Source organism: Oreochromis niloticus, linkage group LG5 (genome assembly GCF_001858045.2).
Source record: "Oreochromis niloticus isolate F11D_XX linkage group LG5, O_niloticus_UMD_NMBU, whole genome shotgun sequence".
Classification (NCBI taxonomy): Eukaryota; Metazoa; Chordata; class Actinopteri; order Cichliformes; family Cichlidae; genus Oreochromis; species Oreochromis niloticus.
The window spans coordinates 35,469,667-35,495,644 of record NC_031970.2 but is presented as its reverse complement, the minus strand read 5'-3'; the positions used below and the strand labels follow the sequence as shown (position 1 = coordinate 35,495,644).

The 25,978-nt window shown below is 44.1% G+C and overlaps 1 protein-coding gene across 6 annotated transcripts in view; it reads left to right on the top strand.

The window, feature by feature from the left end:
* LOC100709248 (receptor-type tyrosine-protein phosphatase gamma) overlaps positions 1-25,978 on the top strand; it is a 403,846-nt gene that overhangs the window by 230,815 nt on the left and 147,053 nt on the right. For 5 of the 6 annotated variants that reach the window (XM_025907531.1, XM_025907528.1, XM_019358538.2 and 2 more), the window contains 2 exons: positions 12,002-12,097; positions 25,028-25,094. In XM_025907531.1, the coding sequence (XP_025763316.1) occupies positions 12,002-12,097; positions 25,028-25,094 (163 nt within the window). The remainder of the gene's footprint in view (positions 1-12,001; positions 12,098-25,027; positions 25,095-25,978) is intronic. The other variant, XM_025907530.1, reaches the window with a different exon arrangement.

Sequence of the window (25,978 nt, the reverse complement as noted above, 5' to 3'; positions counted from 1 at the left end):
TTCCACAGAATAGCAGCTGCATGACTACATGATTTTCCGTGTAGTACTGTGTGGAGACCATTTTCACAAGTACATGAATGTGGTTCACTTCAGCGTATCAGGCATATGGCTTTGGAGATGAGGGAAATGGTTTTTGGCTTGATTGACTCAAGCAAAGATCACAATCAAAAATAAATACCCGCTGCCGCTGTTGACCTCAGCCTATGAACTTCTCCAGGGAGCCACAATCTTTACCAAGCTGGATCTGTGGAATGCTTACCACTTGGTTAGAATAAGGGAGGGGGACGAGTGGAAAACAGCTTTCAACACACATTTAGGCCATTTAGAGTATCTTGTCATACCGTTTGGCCTCACCATTGCCCCAGCTGTTTTTCAGGCCTTAGTCAACGACGTGCTCCGGGATTTCATCAATCACTTTGTCTTCGTCTATCTTGACGACATCCTCATCTTTTCACGCTCAGTCTCCGAACATGAACGCCATGTCAGACTGGTTTTGCAATGCCTCCTCGAAAATCGTCTATTTGTGAAAGGAGAGAAGTGTGAGTTTCATGTAACTACTGTTTCCTTCTTGGGCTACATCATCGAACAAGGTAAACTCAGGGCCAACCCAGCTAAGGTTCAAGCTGTCATTAACTGGCCCACCCCATCAAACCGTAAGCAGCTCCAAAGCTTCCTGGGTTTTGCAAATTTCTACCAACATTTCATTTGTGACTATTGTAAGCTTGCTCTGCCACTAATCATTCTTCACCCAAGTTTCCCTTATGCTGGAATGAGTCAGCTCAGAAGGCTTTTGCCCACCTTAAGGAACGTTTCGCCTTGCCCATCCTCGTCCAACCTGACCTCAGCCAGCAGTTCATCACACGGGGGGTGGGGGCCGTACTCTCCCAGCAACAAAATGGTAAGCTCCATCCCTGTGCTTACTATTCTCACCTTCTCACTCCTGCAGAACAAAATTATGACGTTGGAGACCATGAGCTGTTAGCCATCAAGCTCGCCTTGGAGGAGTGGTGCCACTGGCTGGAAGGCGCAGCTCAGCCATTTGTGGTTTGGACAGAAATTTGAAATTTTCTCTCTTTTGAAAGCCAAGTGGGCCCTGTTTTTCATGAGATTTCAGTTCACTATCACCTACAGGCCTAGTACCTGTAATACCAAACCCGACCCGCTCTCTCGCCAATTCACCACCTCCGAGAACACTGCTCGTGACTCTCTCATCATCCCCCCTTAGTGGGTCATTGGGGGCCTGACCTGGGAGATAGAATCCGCCATTAAGGAGGCAGAACGAACAGAACCAGACCCTGGAACAGGTCCTCCTGGACTACTCTTTGTCCCCTCCTCTGTTCGGTCACAGGTACTACACTGGGCTCCCACAGCCAAATTCACCTGCCACCCTGGGGTCCACCGCACCGTTTCATTCATTCAACGTTTCGCCTGGTGGACCTCCCTCGCCAAGGGTGTCCGCGAATACATTGCTGCCTGTCCAGTCTGCCCTCAGAACAAGAGTTCTAATCAACCATCTTCTGGTCTTCTTCAGCCCCTACCTATGCCAAGCCTCCCCTGGTCTCATATTGCTGTCGACTTCATCACTTGTTTGCCACCCTTGTCAGGTAACACTGTCATTCTCACCATCATTGATCGTTTTTCTAAAGCTGCTCACTTTGTTGTCCTCCCTAAGCTCCCCACAGCCCTAGAAACCGCCCAGCTCCTGACAAACCACGTCTTCCTTCTCCATGGAATCCCCGCTGACATAGTGTTGGACAGGGGCCCGCTATTCACGTCACGCGTCTGGATGGAGTTTTGTTCCTCCCTGGGAGCTCAGGTCAGTCTTTCATCTGCAGACTAACGGCCAAACAGAACAAGCCAATCTGGAGCTTGAGGTGGCCCTCCGATGTGTGGCATCCACCCACCAGACCACCTGGAGTGAGAAACTTCCATGGATTGAGTACGCTCACAATAGCCTCAATTCCTTGGCAACCGGAGTGTCCCCTTTCGAGGCGTCCCTGGGCTTCCAACCACCTCTGTTCCCGGTCGTTGAAGGTGAGCATTTTGTGCCTTCTGCCCAGCAGCATCTCTGGAGGCGTCGGCGTGCTTGGAGAGCCACACGAGCCGCCCTTCTCCGCACAGCAGAGCGGAACAAGCGCCTGGCGGACCCCCATAGGACCCCGGCACCGACTTACGCACCCGGACAGAAGGTTTGGCTGTCGACCAGATTCATTCCGCTTAGAGCTGAATCAAAGAAACTGTCTCCTGCCTTTATTGGCCCATTCGAGATTGACTCTCTGGTTAACCCGGTTTCAGTCCGCCTTAAGCTGCCCCGGAATATGTGGATTCACAATGTTTTCCACGTGTCGCAAGTGAAACCCTGTCACTCCAGTCCTCTGTGCCCTCCTTCCAGACCCCCTCCACCCACCCGGGTCATCGACAGCCATCCGGCCTTCACCATCTCGCAGGCGCCGGGGGCGCGGTTTGCAATATCTGGTGGTCTGGGAGGGCTGTGGGATGGAGGAGCGTTCATGGATCCCGCGGGTGGCACTTCTGGACAAGAACATGGTGCGGGCGTTCCATGAGGCACACCCTGAGAAGCCTGGAGGTTGCCAGGAGGCTCCCGTTTGGGGGTGGGGGTGGGGGGGTACTGTCACGGCCTGGAGGATCAGCAGGTTCTGCTTTTCTCTCTCTGTTCTCTCTTTCTCTCTCTCTCACCCTCTCATCAGGTGAAACTCACGCCCTCGGCCCACGGCCCTCAGAGGAAGAAACACCTGAGCCTCATTAGTGTGGCCAGCATTTAACCCAGGGAGCAACTGCTGTTCTTTGCTGGATCGTTGTGTGACTCACGTTAGTGAAGTCAAGCCTCACCAACTGTTCTCTCATGTCTTAGTGCTTTTGTATTAACAAGCGTTTCTTTGTGTACAGACTCCCTGGACTGTTTCCCCTGTGTTTCCCGTGTGACGAGTGTCGGAGAGAGAGACTGGTTTTCATGTGTGGATTGTTTGGAGAGGAACGAGTGCTTTTCCCCTGGATTTCCCTGGAGCCCTGTCCCCTCACCTTTTTGTATATAGCACTGCCCCGCACCTTTTTGTATATACACCAGTGGACTTTGTAAATAAATTCTCTTGTGTGCATCTGACCTCGGAGTCCTGCATGTGAGTCCTCCACGTCAACCGTAAAAGAAGCATGATTTTTTCACTTTAAAGACTTTGACAACTCAATGTTGTAGTAGTGATCCCCTTGAATACAGTCTGGTTTTGCTAACATAGTTGTTAGATGGCAGGGCTGTAACTGGCGGCAGATGTCATGTTGTGGTGGAATTTGGCAAGTGTTTGAGCAACATTACTATTCCCTAACTCTTTGCTTGATAAACCTGCAGAGCCACTCACCTCTGTGACAGTAATTACCAAAATGTTACAACTTGCCCCGCTCCCAGATGACCTCACCTGAAAATAGTTGTGCTTCTGATGTGCTTCTGAGGCAATAAGCGCAGCACAAAAAAGAATGAGGAACTTTATATTTAGTCTTATTTTTTATATGATATATATTTTATATATAGTATTACATATTGTATAGCAATAGCTTTTATTAACCTTTGAGTCTGTTGAGTCTAAGGTGGTCAAATGTCTTTAACCTCTTCTCTCTGGAGCCAACTCCATGCACACTCCACCAGATAAACCTTAGTGTGCACATAGGTGTGTGTGTGTAGCTAATGTGGGACGCTGCGTTTGATGCTCAAAGGGGAAAAATCAAAAACATAAACCGGTCAGGTGGGGGAAAAATGTGTGGCGAGATTTTCCATAAGGGTGCCCTATGTAGACGAGAGTGATGCTTGGTGTTGTCTGATTATGTGTGTGTGTATTAATTTATATGAGTGAGCATATTTGTGCATGTGGCGTGTGTCCTGTAAGTCTGTGTGTGTCGGTAGGCTCTAGTGGATTTGCTGATGTTGAGTGTTTATGCGCGTTATTGTGCCGTGCAGATGTGTAAAATTAAGTATATGTTGTTTGTGACTGCATAGGAAAACAAATGATCGGTGCAAGAAAGAAGAAAGAAGAAAAAAAAAGAAAGAAGAAGAAAACCATAGAAAAGGACGAGCGGGAGGGATGAAAGCGAAAACTTGAAAGAAAAAGAGAATAGTGTAATTAACGCTTTAATGCTGTGGAGACTGACAGTGTTTTATCTGTTATGATATTCTGACGCATTAGCAAGTTGATATTAGTAGGTTGGATGGATGTTAATGAAACTGGAGGAGAGAAAAATATAGCCAATTCTTATATGGAGTGGCGATGACAGCACAGAAGACCTTCTGAATGAATGTGTGTGGATCTGGGAACAGGACCTTGCATTGCTCCAGGATCGCTTCAGGGAACTGGTTGTTTATGCTGAAGTCTGTTCCTTTATTCTCCCTGCCACGGCACCAGGCCTCTTGGCTCCCAGCCGATAAACGCTTTCAAAGCAGATGCTTTTCACGATGTCCTCCGGAAGCTTCAGGTTGGTCTTCATGGAGGTTTTAACTTCTGCGTTTCGCTTTTGGCTGGGGAAGGTGCACTCTGGGCCTTCTTCATGACTAAAGGATTGAAGCACCAGTCAGTTTATTCGTGGAGAGCATCCAAATTCTCCTCGCTGTCCTCAGGGTGTTGAAAATGAATAATAGGTATGGTTAGTTACTTTTTTTTTTTTTTTTTTTTTTTTTGTCTGTCCCATTTGGTTCTTAAGCCATCAGAATTGTTGTCTGAAGACCAACAAGGATACCAAATGGATTTATTTTGCCAAATGGATCATCATGGCATTGCCGTATTGGTCCATTTGATCAAACTTTGTTGTTATTATTTATTTTATTTTCAGTTGTTACAGATGGGACAGACATGACTGGGGGATAGGAAAGGGAGAAAGAAAGAGAGGAAGGAAAAGAAAAACAGAAGGGAAAAGGGACAGTGAGAAAGGGCACTTACAAAGACAAAGAGAAAGAAAAAGAAAAAAAAATCTCCTGGATCACCTGTTGAGAGAAAAAGAAGAGAAGACAAGCAAAAAAAACCAAACAAAAACAAAGCAACATACTAAACACAACACCATCACGTTAATCTAGCTGAGTGTGAACAGCAGTAAATACTAAATATTGAAAGTTGTTGTGCAGCATGCAGGACAGACAGCGCACAATGTGCTTTGAAGTAGCAGCTAAGAAAGGTGTAGTTTATGTCTACGAACAGTGAACACCCGTGTGCACACCTGTGTGGATCAACGCGCTTGTATACAAAAGGTTTTCCCATGTAACGGTCTGCTAGAGGGTGTGGAGGCCCATAGCCCCGTCCCCCAGGGCATGAAGCAGGCATGGAGGAGATCCAGGCTCCAGACATCCAGAGGACCCAGAGTGCGAGAGCCCAAGGAGTACCACCGGAGGGGCATCCGTGCCACCTTCCTGGGAAGGGCTGAGGAGATCCCCAGACGAGGGGGTCACCCAGTAGCCACGGAGCAGAAGCCAGAGGGGGCTGCACCGGCGTGCCCGCCGGCTCTGCCGGCAGCCAGCTGTGCCAGAGTGAACCGAGTTGCAGGCCCCGAGGCCGGAGGCCCGAGGGCCCCCTTTGCCCCGGAAGAGGCCTGACCGAGCGACAGGCATCGGGCCCCGCCAAGTAGCCACCGGGAGTGAGCCGGTGCATACCTGAGCGCCCAGCCCCGGACACCAAGAACCACCAATGCACCAACCCCTGAGGGCATCAGTTACCAGCAGGGAGTGTGGTGAGGGGAGATAGGCCTCCACACTTGGAGGGCCTGGGAGTACCCAGGGAGGTGGAGTCTAAGACCCGACCTGACATATAGACACAGACAAACAGGCACACACAGACATAAACATGCTTTCCCACCCTCATGCACACATATACAAACACTCAGCACTCACCCAACGTAGGGATAGACATACATAGACATGTACACACAATCATACTCCCCAAACATACTCTATGCCCTGGGTCCAGGTACCCTCGCCCCCAGAGGGGGAAACGGCACCCAGACCCAAGAGATGTGACCCTTTCCCCCGGGGTGGAGGCAAGCAGACCGCCCCAGGCTCCGCAGCAGCAGGGAGGCCAATCGGACAGCCAACACCTCCTCCCAGCCCCCCGCCCCGATGGCTAGTAGAGAACGGGGGTGTGTGAAGACCCCATACCTCCCTCCTCCCGCTCATGTGTAGTGTTGCTGCGTGTTGTTCTAAAGTGCATTTAAAACAAGGGAGGGCATGGTGCTGCTGCCAGAGAGCAGCAGGTGTCAGCACGGCCCCTCCCGAGAACCCTCAATGTCTACATGGATTTAAAATTGAGAGGTGGGCACCGGCGCCAGAGGTAGGGTTGAATACACAGACCGTCCTCTGGACGCCGTTAACGTGATCACCCTCAAGGCCCTATATATATATATATGTGTGTGTGTTATGAGAGTGTGAATAATGTGGATGTCTAAGTTGTGAAATAAAATTGAGGCACAGGTGGCCAGAAGGGGACAGAGGGGGGGGGAATGCCTCCCCTGCACCCTGGTGACACACCCGCACCCCAAGGCCCTACCTGTGTGGGTGGGTGTGGTGGAGCGGGAAGAGGGAGGCAGCCGGGGATGGGGAGGAAAAGAAGGGAGGGGCAAGATGCCCCTCCTTAGGGCCAGCTCCCCGGCTGACCCCAGTAGGCACCCCCGTCCTCTAGTACCCACCAAGGCAAGGGAGCCCAGGCCCATCCCGATCGGGGCCCACGGCAGCAGCACCGCTAAGCCCCACAGGACCTGGGGAAGCCCACCCCACCCCACCGCAGAGGAAACTATACCCACCCCAACATCCAATCATCTCCAGACTACACAAGACAACAGACACCCAGGTTAGGTTTATTCTCCACCTCTCCTGTGTCTCTCCCCCACCTGCAGAGTGGACTTCTGCAAGGATGGAACAACCTCCCTGCCAGTTGAAGAGTCCCCCAGTTAGGTCGATGCACCAGAGCCCCCCTGCGCCAGGGCTGAGCCCCCGTGCACCCACCGGCCCACAACCTCAGCGACACACCGACGAGGACCGAAGCCCCCAAGGCCCAGCCAGAGCCCCATCACGGAGACGAAGCACCCCCGAACCCCAAGCCCCCACGCCTGCCCCGGATCCACTCAGGGGCAGCCAGGCTACCAGGCCAGTAACCTACGTCCGCCAGTACAGACCATCCCCCAGCCCCGCTGCACGCAGCCACGAGGAGAACACCCTCTAAGAGCGACCGGAGCCACTCACCAGGTTATGACCACAACCCCCCGGGTTGTGCCCTCCAGGGATAACGTCTCTAGGGGTTCTCCTGGCGCCCTAAGCCCATCCCAACCTCCACATCAACCACAATAGCGAAGGCAGGACCAAACCATGACCCCCCACCCCCACTAGGTGATGAAGCCGATCAAAGGAGCCCAAAGGGATTGATCAAATGTGGTGGCAGAGGCTGTATCAAGACTAATGTGATCTATTAGATGGTTTTTATATTGATTAGAATTAAGATTATTTTTATTTTTCCAGTTAAGGAGGACCGTTTTCTTGGCAATGCATAGGGCTGTAAAAACAATGTGGGCTGTGTTTATTTCTGCAGTGACCTCATCCAAGTTGCTCAGCAAGCACACTAAAGGGGAGGCTGGAATGTTACATTTCAGACACTTTGATAAGTCTTCACATATCTCACGCCAAAACTTCTGCACTGGTGGACAGAACCAAAGGGCGTGGATGTAATTGTCTGGTGTATTGCCTTGACAGTGTGAGCAGTTGTTGGAAGATGTAAAGCCCATCTTGAACATCCGATGACCTGTATAGTGCACTCTATGTAGTATTTTGTATTGTATTAATTGCAGACTGGGATTTTTAATCAATTTAAAGGTTTTTAAGCATACCTGAGACCAGAAGTTTTGGTCTAAGCTTACTGATAAATCTGCTTCCCACTTTGCAATAGGAAGGGATATTGATTCATCTATTTTAGAAAGTGTTCTGTATATTTTAGATAATAATTTGGGGGATTTAAGAGTAAGAAAGTGTACCGCACTTGGTGGTGTTTGTAATTCAGCTTGACTGAGGTTAAATCTCTTTTTTACTATGGATTTAATTTGTTGATATTCTAAAAATCTTTTCTTGTTGATCCCATATTGTGTAACTAGTCTGTCAAATGGAATAAATTCTGTTCCCTCTAATATATGTTCTAAGTATTTAATTCCTTTACAACTCCATTCTGGAAAATTAATCATATTATTGTTTTGTAATATGTCAGGGTTATTCCAGATAGGTGTACGTTTGCATGGGATTAATGAGGACGCTGTCATTTTTAGAAACTCCCACCATGCTGTCAGAGAAGAGCTGATGTTGATGCTTTTAAAGCATTCATGTCTTTTGATGTTTGAGCTGATAAATAGTAGGTCTGAAATTTCTAGATTATTACATAGTGCCTGTTCTACATCTAGCCAGGGCTCATCTAAGAAGCTGTGAATATAAATAATAGGATATAGGTATGGTTAGTTACTTAGTTGACTTTTCCATCTCCTCACCTACCTTTCTGTCTCCTCATTCTCAGGTAAGCTTAATTGTGTCTCATGTTCAGTATTTCTGCCACCTCTTTGTGAAAAATTTGTCTTTTATGTGATAAGCTGACCTGCTGCTGCTGCTCTGAAGTTTACTGCTCTTTGTGAACTTACACAACTGAATTCAATAAACCCATCATGTTACTGTAAGCCAACCTGTTTATTCAGTTCAGCTTGATTCAGTTTGAAAGCACCAAATTACAAAACAATAATTACCTTGAGGTGATTTATATTGTAAGGCAGAGACCTAAGAACAATTCACTGCACTAGACTATGAAGTGTTTTCATGAAAACTTTAAATAGCAAGAAGTTAATATACCTCAGTATCTCTTGCAGGATGTTTCACAATATGAAAAATCATAACTTCACATCATGTACAGATATTTAATATCTGATTTAAAAAATGAGAACTTACGCTTTAAATTTGCAATTTATCAAATGCCACTGAACACTCCTCCTCTTCTTGTCCTGTCCTGTCTTTCTTTCATCTTTCTCCATCTCTGAGTGAAGTTAGCTCTCACTTCTGTCTCTGCAACAGTAGCTAAAAGTCCAGCTGCTGTTCAAACACAGTGTGCAACAATCTGCACATAAACACTTTGTGTTTACTGATATTTGTTGAGCTGATACAAACGTAGCATTTGAAACTATGCGCCCCTTATAAAGTATTACTAACCTTATGCTCGCTCATCTTCTGTAGGGATAGCTAGATACTCAAGTACCGCAACCAGAACTTCTGAACATCAGCACTCACACCAGTGTTGTGGCATGTTAACTCCAGACTATGGTGCTATAAATGATGCTTAAATTATATGAATTGTCTCTTTCTTCTGCTTGTAAATTACATACATCCTATTGTGATAAATGGCGTTCATGTGTTACTGTATAGATTCAAATCGGGTTGATGTTCGAATGTGCACAGTGACTGACATAACTCTTCTCAACTACTCAAGTAAAGTACAAATAAATGGCAATTCCTCCTAGGAGTCCTAGGAACAGCAAAGATGCTGCATAAATATATAATATATATATATATATATATATATATATATATATATATATATACAGGACCCTAAGAGCTTTCATCAAGAACTCAACAAGATAAGAGGCCAACTTCAAGCCCATAGCACAAATCACCATCAAGTGATCTACCAAGGAGATGCTCTGTCCCCACTGCTGTTCTGCATAGGCCTGAACCCCCTCAGTGAGATCATTAACAACACTGGCTATGGATACCGACTACGGAATGGAACAGTTGTCAACCACCTCCTGTACATGGATGACATCAAGCTGTATGCCAAGAGTGGATGAGACATCAATTCACTGATGCACACCACCAGGATACACAACAACGACATCAGATAACAGTCGGATAACAAATATATCGCACTATCTGAAGGCAACATTGCAGACCACCGCAGAACCACTATCCAGGATGAGAATAGATCAGGAAGATGGCCAGAACCAACTGTGTGCTTAGTGAATGCCTCAGGCAGGAGAAACCCAGGAAAGAAGAGGAGCAAGAGGAACCATGTAAGGACAGGCCCCTGCACAGTATGTACCACCAACAGATAGAGGAAGTGGCTGACATCCAGAAGATAGCATGGAGACAGCACAGGAGCAAGCTCTAAGATCCATAGAGGCACGGGTCTACCGCACCAGGCAAGACCAGGATATACATGGAACATCATAACCAAGTGGCCAAAATAGTATATATGTATTTCATGGCAGCTTTGGGTTTCTGTACACCTACACAGGAGTGTCGAACTCCAGGCCTCAAGGGCTGGTGTCCTGCAGGTTTTAGATCTCACCCTGGGTCAACACACCTGAATCAAATGATTAGTTCATTAGCAGGCCTCTGGAGAACTTCAAGACATGTTGAGGAGGTCATTTAAATCAGCTGTGATGGATTAAGGACACATATAAAACCTGCAGGACACCGGCCCTCGAGGCCTGGAGTTCGACACCTGTGACCTTCCATCCATCCATCCATCTTCATCCGCTTTATCCGAGGCCGGGTCGCGGGGGCAGCAGCCTAAGCAGAGAAGCCCAGACCTCCCTCTCCCCAGCCACCTCCTCCAGCTTATCCGGGGGAACACCAAGGCGTTCCCAGGCCAGCCGAGAGATATAATCTCTCCAGCGTGTCCTGGGTCTGCCCCGGGGCCTCCTCCCGGTGGGACATGCCCGGAACACCTCACCCAGGAGGCGCCCAGGAGGCATCCTTGTCAGATGCCCGAACCACCTCAACTGGCTCCTTTCGATGTGGAGCAGCAGCGGCTCTACTCTGAGCCCCTCCCGGATGGCCGAACTTCTCACCCTATCTCTAAGGGAGAGGCCAGCCACCCTTCGGAGGAAGCTCATTTCTGCCGCTTGTATCCGCGATCTCGTTCTTTCGGTCACTACCCACAGCTCGTGGCCATAGGTGAGGGTAGGGACGTAGATCAACCGGTAAATTGAGAGCTTCGCTTTTACACTCAGCTCCCTCTTCACCACGACGGACCGGTGCAGCGTCCGCATCACTGCAGCTGCAGCACCAATCCGTCTGTCGATCTCCGGCTCCCTTCTCCCATCACTCGCGAACAAGACCCCGAGATACTTGAACTCCTCCACTTGGGGCAGGAACTCATCCCCGACCCGGAGTGGGCACTCCACCCTTTTCCGGCTGAGAACCATGGCCTCAGATTTGGAGGTGCTGATCCTCATTCCCGCTGCTTCACACTCGGCTGCGAACCGTTCCAGTGCGAGCTGGAGGCCTTCACCTGATGAAGCCAACAGAACCACATCATCCGCAAAAAGCAGAGATGAGATTCTGAGGCCTCCGAAGCAAAAGCCCTCCGCCACTTGGCTGCGCCTAGAAATCCTGTCCATAAAAATTATGAACAGAACCGGTGACAAAGGGCAGCCCTGGTGGAGCCCATCACCCACCGGGAACGAGTCCGACTTATTGCCGGCAATGCGAACCAAACTCTTGCAACGGTTGTATAGGGATCGAATGGCCCGTAGCAATGGGCCAGACACCCCATACTCCCGCAACACCTCCCACAGGACACCCCGAGGGACACGGTCGAATGCTTTCTCCAAGTCCACAAAACACATGTAGACTGGTTGGGCAAACTCCCATGCACCCTCAAGTATCCTTGAGAGGATAAAGAGCTGGTCCAGTGTTCCGCGACCAGGACGAAAACCGCATTGTTCCTCCTGTATCCGAGGTCCGACTAGCGGACGAACTCTCCTTTCCAGCACCCTGGCATAGACTTTCCCAGGGAGGCTGAGGAGTGTGATCCCCCTGTAGTTGGAACACACCCTCCGGTCTCCCGGAGGGTGTGTTCACCGTGTGAGGGAGACCACCTGTGACCTACAACATGTAAACCGCTGCTATGCCTCCTGAGCCACAGCACCATAAATTAACATGGTTTAACTAGTTTTCTGTCTCACAAACTAATGTCAGTTTTTCCTTCTTCCACAGATGCAGATCTACATGTATAACTCAGATGACTTTGAAAGTCTCAGTGCAGCACTCAGAGAGAAGAGAATCATTGCAGCCATGGCTGTTTTTTTTCAGGTAGGAAAAGGTTGCATTACTTAATTGAAAGATGAGGTGGATTCCAGTTTTGCTTGTTCAGCGTCAGAGTCAGAGACACTTTATTCATCCCCAAGGGGCAATTAAGATAGATGATACCTTGCCAACCGTATATACAATACACAAACATCACATTGGGGAGACAGGTCAGGCTAGGTAGCACTGGCTGGTTGACCACACGAGCAGCAACCCAAACCGAAACAATGGAAAATGCACAACATGAGGAAAGACGAGGAGAAAAAAGAACTCCCCCAAGACTGAGCTCCAACAGGGAGATCAGTTTAAGAACAGAAAAAAAACACAGCACATAGCACATGAATCATCACATCTCACAACATAGAAGGCGTTTGGAGGGGGTGGGGGGGTGAGTGTAGGTCTGTGTCAGTGTACATGCGTATGTGTACGTGGCACAACATTTCACCTCAGTGATTTGAGACATTAATGAAGTCATACAGAAAACAGTTACTCCAAGTTAGTGCTACTAAAAGTAGTTCTACAAGCTCTTGACAAATGGGTTGTACTTTATTTTTCATAGGACTACATAGGTACCTGTGAACCTTCCTTTTTCACCACTGTAACAGTGTAATATGAAATCTTTCACATATGTTTTAGTATTTTGTCTGTATTCATTTCATTTTGTAATTGTTATTCTGTTGAGTGTAGTTTATTACCTGTGAACCACAGAAGGCTGATGGGGTATAGTTGTCGCCCAGCTGGGCGTGTGGGCAGTCAGCCTGTACACCCAAGCTTATGAATGTGACAACTCCAGAACAAGGTGACATGGGAGTTTCAAGCTTTCAGGCTCCTCTTCTGTGAAACCAGAAGACGAGTTTTTATTAACTCTCTGAATTCGAGGGTATAATTGACAATTTTTGACTACTTTTGATTTTACCTTTATATTTCACCTTTAAAAGCTGTTTACGTTTTCATGGTATCATTCTTTTCAGCACAATCTTATATTTAAAGTTATTGTTTCATTTTGACATGCTATTTGGGTGACAGAATTCACCCAAAATAATACAATATAAATACAATATAAAACTTAAGTAGGAAAACCACAAATATGTTTAGTGAATCATTTGTCAATCATTATAAATAAAAGTGAATTGAAGAAGTACTTTTCTGATCACTTTATAAACCTGCTTAAAAAAGGTTCACATTATTGAAAGAGCAATATGGAATTCTTAAAAGGGAAACATGTCCCCAAGAGACCAAAGCTGAAGTGAAACTCTATTAAATTGAAAACATTTATTTGGTTCATGGGAGTCAATACAAAAAACTGCAAACCACAAAAGGGAGAATGAGACACTGGTGAAATTAATCACAGAAGATTTGAAAAAGAAAGAAAAACTCGTTAAATTAAATTAAAACTGGAAGTGAGATAACTTAACAGGGAAAACACAAACACAAGAGTGAACTAAATACAAAAGAATTAACAAAGAAGGATGTAACACTGAGGGAAGCATAGAACATAGAACAAGGTGTGTGTGTGGGGGGGGGGTGGCTGGGGGTAGAAATGGCTGGATAGAAACAAATAGAAATGCACAATGTATCGCTAACTACTGCACCTGTAAGATACAAAAAAAGTTGGCTGCACCTATCTGCTTGCAGTGTGCGGTTTCCTGAACAGAAGAGATCTATGTACATGCTCAAAGCTCCCGGTGCCGGGGGCCAAGGGGGTGAACAGCAGTTTAACCCTCTGTGACGTTAAGTGTTTTATGTAAATATCCACATCTGCGGTCTCTACAGAAACCTCACAATCTTAGCTAAAAGCTCATATAAGCCATTTCTACAACGACCAAATGCAGCGAAAACAAGCGAAAATTAAAAGAGCAGTTACTTAAATGCACAAAAGTTCACAAAACACAAACAACAGAGCCTTGAAGTCACTCGACATCATGTAACTGGGTAAACAATAGCTCATTAGCAAGTTGAGATTCCACAGATTCCAAAACTGCTAGTTTCACCAAACTCTGACCAAAATTCACTGAACCAGCCGCAAAAGAAGACCACAAAAACGCGTGATTACAATATGCCTCCAGAGTAACAACAACATGAGGAAGTGGCGTAATGGCGGGCGTAATCACAGCCGGATTGGCGTCATCGTGGTGTTGCCGTGATGTTGCCGTGATGTTTGGTGTTAAACTCCACATAATTCCAGCTATAGATCTTGCTTGGGCAAACACATAAATAAAGACTGACTTTTACAAGAGACAAAATGGCAAAGATGAAGAAAGTGGAAGAAGATTTGGAGGAGATTAAGCATTCGCTTAACTCGCTGACGACTGAAACTGAAAAAGTTTCAGTCAACAAGGAATCAGTCAACAAGGAATACTAATGTCGATGATGGACCAAATCAAAGAATTAAAAATCGTGATTAAGGAGGAAGACAAGACAATCCAGTTTTTGGAAAGGAGGGTGGACGATCTAGAACAGCAGACTCGACTTGAGGATGTGATTATTACGGGTCTGGAAACCAAACACAGGAGTTATGCGAGAGTCACTGTGTCTGGGACCGGCACAAAAAGAGGTGAAGACGAGCCCCCGACGGAGGAGCTACAGTCGTTGGAACGGCAGGTTGTGGAATTCTTTTCCAATAAAAAACTTCCCTTGCATAGTAATAATATATCTGCATGCTATACCCTTCCCAGAATGCACACTAAGGCTCCTCCAGCAATTGTAGTAAGATTCGTAAACCGAAAACACAAAGTTGACTTGCTGAGGCAGTCCAGCCTATTGAGAGGAAGCGGACAAGCTCCTTGCTAGACAAGCTCGTATATTACAAAAGGAGAAAAAGATTCAAGCAACCTAGACCAGGACCTGTAAAGTGATGATTAAACGTAATGGAACACCAGAAGAAGCCAAGGTTATAACGATTAAGGTTCTTGAGAAATTGAACATTTATACGAGATAACATTACCAAAAGAGACAGATGGTTACAACCAATTATGGTTATGAGCTTAAAAATAATTAGTTCATCCTTTACAAGAACAGATGCTACTTCGGGTGTAAAAGGACAAGAGGAAGTTGTAAATTGGACATGGAAGAAGATAAGATAACGGACTTTAAAATATGTCGATAAATAAATGTGCGACTGTTAAGGATCTTTTTTCTTTCTTTTTTGAGACCAATAGATATTCCTAGAATAATTATGCATAATGCTCGACGACTCAGATCATAAACCATATGATTTTGAAGCTGGTATTGACCCTGAAAGGAATGTGTTTAATACAATTAATGTCACATGTGAATATTATACAGATGAGCAATTCAGGAATAATGTTGAAATAGCTAATACTTTTTCACTAATTCATTTTAATTGCAGAAGTCTTTATAGAAGTTTTGCTTCGATTAAAGATTTTCGTATACTTTGAGAAGCAAGTTCCAAATAATTGATTTATCTGAAACATGGTTAGATGAAAATAGGGGTTGTCATTTCTATATTGATGGGTACGATTTATACTTTGTAAACAGAACTAAGAAGAAGGCAGGAGGGGTGACACTTTTTGTTAACAGTGATTTGAAATGTAAACAAGTTGAATATATGTCTGTGGTTATTGAGGACTTAAAGGAGTCTGTGACAGTGGAATTGGACATAGAAAGAAGAAGTAATATAATTGTTACGTGTATATACAGGAAACCGGGGTCACAGATTGAGCTATTTACAGAGGTAGTAGAAGACTTACTGAGTAAGGTTAAGGGAAATAAAACCTTATGTTTGTGTGGTGATTACAATATTGATCTTTGCAAAGAGGCAAATGACAAGACTGCATCAGATTTTTTTGAATTATTATTTGGAAAAGGATTTTATCCTTTAATTATAACGCTGAGTAGTATGGCGGATTTTTCAGAAACACTAATTGATCATATTTTTATTAATAGCTTGGAGAGTAACATTATGAGTGGCCTCATCATAAACGATATAAGTGATCATCTACCAGTCTTTTTTACTTTTGATTTAAATATGAAAAGAAAGGAAGAAGTTGGTTTCGAGAGTCATGGAAGGGTAAGAAATAACGAGGTAATTAACAAGTTTAGAAAAGATCACATGGAAGTGGAATGGAAGGAGGTTTATGTTAATGAGGTCAACGTTGCATATGGAGCATTTTTAAATACTTATTTGGCCTTGTATGATAAACATTGTCCATTGGTACCATTTAAGTATAAGAAAAAGAATAAGAATTTGAAACCTTGGATAACTAAGGGTCTTGCAAATGCGTGTAAAAAGAAATATAAATTATATAGGGATTATATAAAATACAGAACTAAGAATGCGGAAATGAAATATAAAGTTTATAAAAATAAGTTGGTATTAATATTGAGGAAAGCCAAGAAAAGACTATTATAATAAACTTTTTCAAGAAAACAAAAACAATATTAAGGGCATTTGGAATATTTTTAAAGAAGTATTGGGTAACAAGAACACACCCTCAGATCTGCCTCTTTATTTTATTAAGAATAATCAAGTTGTTGATGACAAGATCGAAGTGGAAAATGAAATTAATTCCTTTTTTGTAAATGTTGTACCTACTTTAGCAAATCTAATTAGAAAAAATGATGACCCAGAATATGAGGAAGAAGACAAAGCAGAGTGGTTAATTCTATATTCTTAGCTGATATTGTCATAAAAGAAATAGTAGCAATTGTAGAAAACTTAAAAAATAAGGCATCTACTGACTGTGATGGTATAGACATGGTCATAATTTAAAACACATTAGATTGTATAATTATTCCTCGGGAGTATTTCCCGATCGAATGAAAGTGGCAAAAATGATACCCTTATATAAATCAGGAGATAAGCATAGTTTTAATAACTATAGGCCAGTGTCTCTTTTGTTTTCAAAAGTGCTTGAAAAACTTTTTGCGCAAAGGCTTGATAGTTTTATCGGAAAAAAAACAACAACTAATCAACTAATTGGGGTATTCGTTGATTTAAAAAAAGCTTTTGATACGTTACAACATCCTATTTCTATTTCTAAATTGTATAATTATGGTGTGAGAGGAGTGGCACTGAATTAGCTTAGGAGTTATTTAGAAAACAGGTCGCAATATGTACATTATTTCGGTAACACCTCTGAAAGATTGAAGATTGTATGTGGCGTTCTTCAGGGTTCTATTTTGGGACCTAAACTTTTTAATTTATATATCAATGATATCTATGACATATCAGAAAGGTTAAATTTTATTTTATTTGCAGATGATACAAATTTTTATTGCTCAGGAGAGAATTTGAAAGATTGGGTTGAAATCATGGTTTCTGAGATGTTAATATTAAATAAATGGTTTGATGAAAATAACTTATCTTTGAATCTGACAAAAACGAATAATAGTGAAACTAAGGACACTATTAATTATGTTTAAGGCTAAAAATAATTCTTTGCCTTTCAAGTTACAAAGTTTATTTTTAATGTGCTTGGGGGGAGAAGACAGCAGAAGGAAATTTTATTTTAAGCATAAGCTAGCTAGGGCTACACAAAGATTAATGAGTCCAACGGTTAGGGGTATACGACTGTGGAACTCTCTTCATTATAATCTAAAGAATTGTACAAATTTATATTGTTTTAAAAAGTGTTACATGTCTAAAACGATAATTCAATATGAAGAATATGAACGAAATTGGAGTTAATTGAAGAAGGATGTTTTTTTTTTCTCTCCCACTTTCTCTTGCCTTATTTTATTTTATACTTTTTTCCCCTCCTTTTTATTATTTGAAGTGGTATATTTCTGATTGTAAATTTGTTGTTTGGTCTGAATTAGGACCTGGAGATGAATGTTAGTTTGTTCCTTGGTTTATGGTGCCCACTTATAGTTTCTTCTTCCTGCTCCTTTTCATGCATGGTTGCAGTGTTATACTGAGAGAAAGCATGGTTTGTGTGTATGAAAGAACAAAACTGTTGAACCAAGTGTGAAATAAATGAAATGAAATGCCCTAAGACAGAAGTTTGCTTACCACACCATTTTCTTCCATTGTTCTCCAACTACTGATAATGGTGGCCTTAATACAACGCGACTTCCATTAACAATCCCCATTTTCAGTCCAGTTACAGACACATGACTGGATTATGACGTGTGTCATAAATTTAGGGTCACATGGAGTTTTTGCCTTGCAACTTCTGATGGGTGGGACGGACGTGAATGTGGCATTGTTACCATGATTCTATTGGCTCAAACGATTAAGAAGAGGTGTCAATCATGTAAACCAGCCAAAAGAAGTCGAAGTTACAGCCCATCAGGTTTTATTGCGCCAGTCCATTTAAACCAATATGTTTTTTGGGGTGTTTTTTTTAGTGGAGCTTCAGTCCACACTCCATACCAGTTGGTAGTGGTAATGCACCATTCAGTTGTTTGCCAACCGCCAATAAAATTTAGAAGAAGAAACCAATATGGTGCATGACAGAATGGGCCTGCTGGATGTGAGTTTGTGGGTAGTTCTTCAAAAATATTTAAAAAAAAAAACAAAAAACAAGCATTTTTAGGCATTTAAATGAAGTCAAAGAATTTCTGCTGTTCAATACCTAAAAAATTTCAACTCACATATGGTTTCCAAAGTGTGCCAAAAGTTGACTTAATGTACATATTTATTTAAGTGCTGTAATTTTTCACTGATCTAGTGAGAGGTTGAAGACTGTAAGACTCGGCCCTCATCTCTCCTCCACTTGCACACTGAGCACCGGCTCCCCACAGGGCTGTTTGCTGAGCTCCCCCCTGTATTCTCTCTACACCCACGACTGCAGTTCGACCCACATCTAGTTTGCTGATGACACCACAGTAGTCGGACTCATCTCAAAGGGAGACGAGGCAGCCTACAGAGAGGAAGTCCTGAAGTTGGCGGCATGGTGTTAGAGAACAACCTGGCGCTGAACACTAAGAAAACCAAAGAGGTCGTTGTCGACTTCAGGAGGCACAGGACTGTCTAGCCCCCCTATACATCAACGGGGAGCGTGTGGAGAGGGTCCACACCTTGCGTTTTCTTGGACTCCTCATCTCCTGGACAGACAACATCACAGTGGTCATCAGAAGGCCCAACAGCGGCTGAACTTCCTGAGGGTCCTCAGGAAGTACAAACTGAACTCCAACCTGCTGCTGATCTTATACCGCCCGTCCATAGAGAGCCTGCTGACATACTGCATCACAGTATGGTACAGCAGCTACACTAAGTCAGATAGAGTGAGACTTTAGAGAGTGGTCAAAGCAGCACAGAAGATCATCGGCTGCCCTCTCCCCTCCCTGATGGACATTTATTCGTCCCACTGTCTCAGGAAAGCAATAAACGTCATTATCGAGGACAGTTCCCACCCTGGTTTTAATTTGTTCAACCTGCTTCCCTCAGCGAGGCGCTACAGGTGCATCAGCACAAAGACCCACAGACTCAAGAATAGCTTCCTCCCAAAAGCCACACAGTTCCACCCCCCAGTCCAAGGACTTCCCTCTATACACAGACTATACCATCATCACCATCGACACTGTGCAATACTTCATGTACGTGGAATAACCCACACTGTAAATATATAACATTATTTTTTCCCCGATTTTTTTGTATAATTGTACATTTTATATTTTTGAAAACTGTTCATATGTATATAGTGCTGCAGAACTGCGCATCTCACCTCCTTTTCTTTTCCCACATGTCTGCACTGAGCAGGAGATGCTCTGTATTTCATTGTACATGTGTGTAGTGACAATAAAAGGCATATTCTATTCTATTCTAAGATTGTTTACAGAGAGTTTGTAATTGCAGGGAAATACTCCATTCATTTTGGGAATGTTATTTTCAAGCAGGAAGCTTCAAAAGCCCCTGGGGGCTTAACAGGTTTTAATAAATACACCAAAGGATGCAGTGTTTTGACTGGTGATTCCTAGGTGGTGGATAAACTATCACAAACAGCGAATGGGCCAATGGGGCCACTGCAACAGCTCCACCCACCAGCCTCTGGGTAACGCACTATGTGTGTGGTCATATGTTGTGAACCGTAATGACTAGGGTGCAATTAAAAAAGGGGGGGGTTATCATGAATGATCCACGACCCACCCTTCAAGGCCCTATGTGTGTGAGTGATGTATGAGGAAGTGGGGAGGAGGGTGGGCAGAAAAGGTATTACCAGGAGGTAGAGGACTACCCTCGGAAGAGAGCCGAACCACAGTGTAGCACATTGTACAATTTTTGATGAAACATTAGCCCCACTACTGTTACAGCTTTATAATAGTTTGAGGGAGAGGCATGTTAAAAGGTTTGTAGTACTGTCCAACATAACAGACTTGATAATCAAAAAGGAAAAAATTCCATCTTCTTCAGCTTTTCCAGGGCCAGGTCACGGGGGCAACAGCCCAAGTAGAGAAGTCTAGATCTTCCTCTCCCCAGCCACCTCCTCCAGCTTGTCCGGTGGAACACCAAGGCATTCCCAGGCCAGCCGAGAAATATAATCTCTCCAGCGTGTCTTGGGTCTGCCCCGGGATCTCCTCCCAGTGGGACACCTCACCCAGGAGGTGCCCAGGAGGCATCCTTGTCAGATGCCATAACCACCTCAACTGGCTCCTTTCAATGTGAAGGAGCAGCGGCTCTACTCTGAGCCCCTCCCGGATGGCTGAACTTCTCACTCTATTTCTAAGGGAGAGGCCAGCCACCCTTCGGGGGATGAAGAGCTGATCCATTGTTCCACAACCAGGACGAAAACCGAATTGTTCCTCCTGTATCTGAGGTTTGACTAACAGACGGACTCTCCTCTCCAGCACCCTGGCGTAGACCTTCCCAGGGAGGCTGAGGAGTGTGATTCCCCTGTAGTTGGAACACACCCTGTAGTCCCCTTTCATAAAGATGGAACCACCACCCCAGTCTGCCAATCGAGGAGTACTGCCTCTGATCTCCACGCAACATTGTAGAGGCATGTCAACCAAGACAGCCCTACAACATCCAGAGCCTTCAGAAATACTGCCTCATGCCCTTTGTCCCTAGACTCTACTTCCTCCACGGAAGACGTGGGAGTGCAAAAGTCTTTTTTCATGGCCTCTCCGAACTCCTCGCACACCCGAGTTTTTGCTTCAGCAACTGCCCTCGCTGTGTTCCACTTGGCCTGTCAGTACTTATCAGCTGCCTCCGAAGTCCCATGGGCCAACCACGCCCAATAGGACTCCTTTTTCAGCTTGGTGGCTCCCTTCACCTCTGTTGTCCACCATTTGGTTCAGGGGTTACCACCATGACAGGCAACAACCGCTCAACATGGTCCATTCAGACTAAATGTCCCCAGTCTCTCTTGGAATACTGTTGATGCTCTGCCAGAGGTGTGCGTTGAAGATGTCGCGGACCGGGGCATACCTCAGGTATTCCCAGCACACCCTCACTGTATGTTTAGGTGCGCCAGGTCTGTCCTCCCCCTCCACCTGATCCAACACACCACTAGGTGTTAATCAGTTGATAGCTTGGCCCCTCTCTTTACTCGAGTGTCCAGAACATATGGCCTTAGGTCTGGTGATACGATTTCAAAATCGATCATCGACGTGCGCCCTAGAGTGTCCTGGTGCCAGGTGCACTTATGGACACTCTTGTGTTTGAACATGGTGTTCATTATGGACAAACTATGTTTTGTACAGAAGTCCAATAACAAAACACCACTTGGGTTCAGATCTGGGAGGCCGTTCCTCCCAATCATGCCCCTCTAGGTCTCACTGTCGTTGCCCACGTGAGCATTGAAATCTCACAGTAGGACAGCAGAGTCCCCAGATGGACCACCCTCCAGTACTCCACTCAGGGACTCCAAGAAGGCTAGGTACTCTGAATAGGCACTCTGCACATAAGCACAGACGACGATCAGCATGGTCAGGACCCATTCCCTGACCCGGAGGCACAGGGAACTCAACTCTGTCGCCTTCCCCACCAGAGAGGTGACATTCCATGTCCCAGTTGCCAGTCTTGGTAGCTGAGGACCTTCGCTTCTGGCCGCCGCCTGGCTCACAATGCACCCGACCCCTGCGGTGCCTCCTGCGGGTTGTGGGCCTGCAGGAAGATGGGCCCATGTGCCTTTTTCGGTCTGTGCCCAGCCGGGCCCCATCGACTAAGGCCCGGCCAGCAGACCCTCGCCCTTGAGCAACCTTCCTGGGCCTGGCTCCAGGGCGGGGCCCCGGTAACCCTATCCCAGGCAGAGTGAACTGTTCCCTCAATGGTCTTCTCGTAGGGGTTTTCTGAATCGCTCTTTGTCTGGTCTCTCACCCAGGACCAATTTGCCATGGGAGACCCTACGAGGGGGCAAAAGCCCCCAGACAACATAGCCCCTGGAATTTCTGGGATACACAAACCCTTCCACCAAGGTAGCAATTTCGCGAAGGGACAAAATTTGATTAGAAAAAAAGCACTACAGGTAAAAACCATGAGCCGCAGTGGTGAGTCACAAGAATTAGTTATCCTGCTAAATTCTTGAAAGTTAGTTCACCAAAATCAACAATTATCTGAGTAGCCATCCAGATTCAGTGCAAAATATAATGCGTGAAGTCAAGCTGCTAAAATTGTTCTTCATTGAAACTATAAACAACTTTAAACATTTTTAAAAAGTGCATTTTATCAGCTGATATTAGTCTTAGAGCAACTTGAAATTTAAAATGTGATTTACTTGTTGACACAGTGATTTTACAATTTTCATTCTAATTTTATAATTTAAGTTCCATATGTTCATATGTTTAAGTTCTATAATTCCTTTGTTTACATTAGACTTAAACTCATTAAATCGATATCAATGTTTAAGTGTTTAAGTGCTTTAGTGCTAGAACAATATGTAAAACAGAAGCATATCTGTGCCAGCATGAACATGTCCCATAAGCCACTCAAATGTTTGTTCTGTGAAGGTCACCAACTTTCAAAATAGACCAACTTCGATGGATTACTGTGAGAGGAATCACTGTAGAAAGAGAGAGATGTTTTAGAGGGAAAAAATATGAGGACATGTCACATTCTACTATGGTTTCTTTTTTTTCCTCTAATTTGTCACTGCATCAGTCTGTCCCTAGAGAAAAAGAGGTAGATGAAGCCTTGGGGATGAATGAGGAGAGAGAGAGAGAGAGAGAGAGCAAGAGGTACAAAGGGAGAAGTGGATTGGAAGAGAAATTGAGAGTAGGACATTGTGATGTAAGGCACTGTGGCTGAGGATTTCAGGGGACGAGCCTATTGGCCTTCAGAGATGAGACTTAATAATAAAACTCTAATTCCCACTGTCCTCCTTTCTTTTTTTCTTGTCCTAAATGGGTCTGTCTGTCATAGTCTCTCTGTGTCTTTATGGTAGCTTTTAATTCTCTTTATCTCCTTTCCCATACATACAGCCTGTTTCTCTCACCAGTTGTTTATTGCAGTTTCAGTTCTTAACCTTTTCAGCTATTTGAAATAACTACACAATTTATGTTTTTTGAGTAAGTTTGAGCCTGTCTCACATTGCCTTACAATTAAACATTTGCCGCTTCTTTTCATGGGCAGCACACATATTGAAGTTGTATAGGTTAATGGAAAAAAACATGTATTAGTGTAATTAGGGGGGATGAGTTCTGCTGGTGTTTTATGAAGCAGGTCATGTAAAACATCTTTAACATGTTTTTGTATAAAGGTCACAATCAAGATGATGATACATTAGTTTTAATTTATCTCTCATGGACAAACTGAAACCCAATAAGAAAAGTTGTGCATTTGTAAAGAGAAAGTGTAGTCACTGAGCATTAGGGACAGTTTGGATTGAGGGATTGGAGAGAGCAACCTCTTATGTGACACCTGTGGGTGATGCTGGTGCCTCCATAAGATAAGATAAGATAAGATAAGACTTTATTGATCCCATGACGGGGAAATTTTTGCGTCACCTCAGCTCAGGTACAGATATCAGAAGGAAATACAAAAAAAAATACAAATAAGTACAATCAATGAAAAAAGTAAGATAATACACTATATACAATGGTAGCACACACAGTATAATACACTATATACAATGGTAGCACACACAGTATAATACACTATATACAATGGTAGCACACACAGTATGTGATTATGGATATGGTTGGAAATATGGAAGACGTAAACTATATCGCTTGATATAGCTATTGTACCACTACTATTCCTATTTTCCTATAAGCAGTTCTGTATAGAAACAAAGGAAAGGAACCATCATGTATGGACAGAGCCATGTATGGCATGTACCGCTGGCAGATAGAAGAAGTGGCTGGTATTGATAATTCCTACTGATGACTGGACAAAGATGGACCATTCTGCCATGATTAGAAGCACTAATCATGGTAATAGGAACAAGCTCCAAGCACAGGATCAATAGAGGCTGGGTTCTACCACACCAGACCTTGGAAACTGTGCATAAACAACTGGTGAGAGAAACAGGCTGTATGTATGGGAAAGGAGATAAAGAGAATTAAAAGCTACCATAAAGACACAGGCAGACTATGACAGACAGACTCATTTAGGACAAGAAAAAAAGAAAGGAGGACAGCTGGAATTAGAGTTTTATTATTAAGTCTCATCTCTGAAGGCCAATAGGCCAATAGAGGGTTACCCTAACCCTAACCCTCTCCCCACAACCCCAAACTGTGTATCCAATTTGGGGTTGTGGGGAGAGAGCCTATTCCAGCTGCCATAGGCTGAATAAAATAAATAAATGAAAATCCATACTGTAATGGAGTTCATCATTGTGGTAAAATTGGCGAGAAGTGCATCACTGCAGGAACAGTAACATTTAGCAAAAAATAAATCCGTAAAACTGAATAATGTTATACTGTTGCTGTCCTTCATGGATTTATGAAACAGAAGTAGAATTTCATGTTGTAGACCTTCACACTGTACTGTTTTTTTGTAAACATTTACTAAATGTATAATCTACAAAGCTTGTGTTTTCAGTATTTGTTTTTCACAATTAATACATATCTGTGTTTTATCTTCCTTAGGTGGGAGGAAGGGACAATCCTGCCGTTGACCCCATAATCCATGGCCTAAAGGGTGTGGTCCATCATGGTGAGTGGCAGGTCCAGTTAGTGGTGAGAGAGGAAGAACTTCAGTAGCATAGATTTTCCTACTATATAAAATGAGGAGAAAACACATTTTTGAAATCGGTCAATTTGTTGTTTTAAACTAAACTAAACTAATTCTGATCAAGGATAACATTATGACCACTGACAGGTGAAGGGAAACACACACTTCATCAGGGCACCTGTTAGTGGGTGGGACATATTTGTGAGCAAGTGAATATTATGTCCTTAAAGTGAATGCATTTGAAGCAGGAAGAACCGGCAACCATACAGAGTTTAGCAAGTCCGACAAAAGGCTAAATTGTGGGGTCTAGATAGAACTGCAGCTGTTGTGGGGTGTTCCTGGTTTGTAGTGGTCACTATATATTGAAATCAGAGGGATGTTCATGTCTTGTTGCATTTTACATGAAAAGTCACTGAACAAAGTTGTCTCGGAGTAGCTGAAAAGTGAGCTCAAGGAGATGAAACGGTCTGCCACATTCTCCGGTTGACCTTTTTCAGGCCTTTTTCTGCAATTTGCAAAACAAAATAAATGAGGCAGTTGTATGACATGTAGGTCTGTAGAAAAAAATATTTAAAAAATACTACATACCTCTGTCCCCTTCTGGCCGCCTGTGCCTCAATTTTATTCCGCGACCTAGACATCCACGTTACACTCAAAAAAATGAATGATGTGGATTGTTCAGTGCATATTAATTATTTATTTTGGTACCACTTTACAATAAGACTCCCCTTATAGATGGCTAATAAATAGTTTATAGCTATATTATTAATTAGTCTGCAAATGCTTTATAAACCATTATTAATGGTTTATTATGCATTAGTTAAGGGTGAGAAAGAGAAAAACCTGACCGGTTTCTTGCCAAATAG